The sequence below is a fragment of the Berghia stephanieae genome, chromosome 2 (genome assembly GCF_034508935.2).
Source record: "Berghia stephanieae isolate SIO BIC M18660-M18661 chromosome 2, UCSD_Bste_1.3, whole genome shotgun sequence".
Taxonomy (NCBI): domain Eukaryota; kingdom Metazoa; phylum Mollusca; class Gastropoda; order Nudibranchia; family Aeolidiidae; genus Berghia; species Berghia stephanieae.
Window position 1 is genome coordinate 68,073,595 of NC_088361.1, and position 2,500 is coordinate 68,076,094.

General features: G+C 31.4%; 1 protein-coding gene across 1 annotated transcript in view; it reads right to left on the reverse strand.

Moving 5' to 3' along the window:
* Positions 1 to 403: 403 nt before the first annotated feature.
* The window catches only part of LOC144965396 (serum paraoxonase/arylesterase 1-like), a 7,991-nt gene continuing 5,894 nt past the window's right edge, over positions 404 to 2,500 (reverse strand). Inside the window, exons 4-5 of the mRNA XM_078900697.1 lie at positions 1,961 to 2,174; positions 404 to 892 (exon numbers count right to left, since the gene is read on the reverse strand). Of these exons, the coding sequence (XP_078756823.1) occupies positions 722 to 892; positions 1,961 to 2,174 (385 nt within the window). The 3' untranslated portion in view covers positions 404 to 721. The remainder of the gene's footprint in view (positions 893 to 1,960; positions 2,175 to 2,500) is intronic.

The window sequence follows — 2,500 nt, forward strand, 5'->3', positions numbered from 1 at the left end:
TCATTTAGAAATTCGCGAACGACCTTCCTCTAAGGCTGAGGAGCACCATCTTACTGAAATATAATCTATGGCTGATTTTCAAGAAGTTTGGATGCAATATACTTTTCTAGCAAATCTAAATAGACATTTAGAATAGTCGTTTACTCGGTCAAGTAAAATTGACCGATAACTCTTTTGTGCACATGTCAACAAAGATTCACTTTTGGACTTTATTTTTCTCTCTCAATTTCATTTTGCAGTTGTTGTTGTTTTTATTTTTTTGAAAAATCGTTTTCATGTCCTTCAGTGGGCTATGAAACATTGTTGAACTACTTTTGACGATTTTCTTTCATTCATTCACATTGCACAAAAGGATTCTGCTGCACTCTTGCTATTCCGCAATAGAAAGAGAGCAAAATGAGTCTTTTTATTTCGTGTTTATTTTGCTTACTTTTATTATGTTATGAAGGTCAATGACAAATGAGCATAAATGTATGACTTTTCTTTAGAAGATGGTGAAAACTAGATGCAATTATCTTTTAATGGTTTTAGAATAATAAGGCTTATTTACCCCGTATTTAAATATATGTCTCATGCTGATCGCGTAATTCTTTGAACAGGATTGCTGAGCTATATCTTCATTCTGGACAATCATTACCAGTTATGTCGTAGTTTGTGTTTTACATCATTTGTATTACTATAATCAAATTTATTTCTAAAATGTTATCTTTATCTTCATTTCTTAGTTCATTTCACAATAAGCCAGTTTGTCGTGTACCGTTCCAACCAACATCTTTCCATCGATGACAGTCGCCACAGAGGAACTGGAAATGAGATTGCCGTGGTCGTACAGCAGTTCCGTCACTCGATTTCCTTCAAATAGTCCCTTCTCATTCAAAGGTATGGCCAAAACCTTTTACAAAAGTATAATAGATAAAATAATGTTAGTATATTATAACATACCAAAAGAGTTTCTTTTTTTATTGTTTTATAATACTTTACCAAAATTAATGAGAAAAAAATACATGAAAATTATTAGTTTTTAAAAGGTAAGGATAAAAAATATGGAAAAAAGGATCATCTAGTATATATGCTTTGATTTGGACGCAAAGCATAATATTTCGTTATTCTCTTGATCCAATTCAAATCTTTTATTTTTCAGATGAGAAAATGAGCAATTTTCCTCGTATCTACAGAGTGACAGAATCTTGTATTATTACTATTTTTTTCTCATGTGCAGTCGAGTGATATTTATAGTGATTCTAATATATTTTTACTAGTGAATTTCTGGTTATAATGGATTTTTACGGAGAAAATGGATTTTTTCCTCATTAACTTTTACTGTAAATAGAATGTTATCACCACATTGGAATAAGACATGGAAAATGAAAGGAACGAAAATGAAAACATCTCATTGCATTGTCATAAATGTACAGTTTACACAATGCCACCAAGATGATGACTGATTGGGCACTTAGTTACTGATTAACAATGAATATATAAATAATCACGTAATATTGCGAACGCTGGTCAAATAGGCATGATTTATGAGGCAGAACTATTTTTGTAAAAGAACAATGAGTCTCACAAATCCATCATAAAGTTATGAGATGCAGAGTTTTTACTGATTGTACATTTATATTATGAAAACCTTTGTCTTTGTCGCATTCGGTGTAACACATTAATGGCAATCTTAATGTTAAGCAAATAAAAGGTTAGACAAGAAACTATTTGTTACGAGATTGTGTTGATTTTTCTATCCAGTCTAATAAGGAGAAACTACAGATTTGGTCATAGATAAGATAAAAATATGTTTTCATCTTCTATTAAGAGTACCATTCAGAAGCAAATTATATTCTTGATCAATAAATGTGTTAATGTAGCGAATTTGGATATAGTAAATTTCCAGATTCGTTATATCCAAACTAGACTTTATATGTAAACTGCATTTAATTATTCACACAGTTTGCTTTATTCTAACCTGTGAAGGTGCAATCTCTTCCTCTGGATGTTCATAAAAATCTACAAACTTATGAACTTTAGGCTGACATCCGATGTAAATAGTCTGACTCGTGAGGTCTTCTTGTATATTGTCCAGTTGTGTTTGCATCGGTAGTTCTTGGACCAGTAATAAAGACCCATTGTCATGTCGGTTATACAGATGTAATACATCTGCTACAGAAACGTACACGGACCTGTGTTCAATGTGAAATGAATACCATACATTGTTAATGAGCATTTGGAACAATGCCAGACAAACAAAAAAAAAAAAAAAAAAAAAACAATAAAAGAAAAAAGAGAAGAGAAATAACAAGGAAAATTGGCCTGATGATCTGTCAAGAAAACTGGACATCCAAAATAAGATTACCAGCTCTAGAGGCCGACAATTTTTGGGATAATAATTTGTATCAGACTTTGTGTCATGCAGTCCTTTTTTCAAATTATAGTGACGTAATCAATCATCATAAAGAACACATGATGCAGGATCAAGACTCTAAATTTTAAAAAAGATAACACTGAG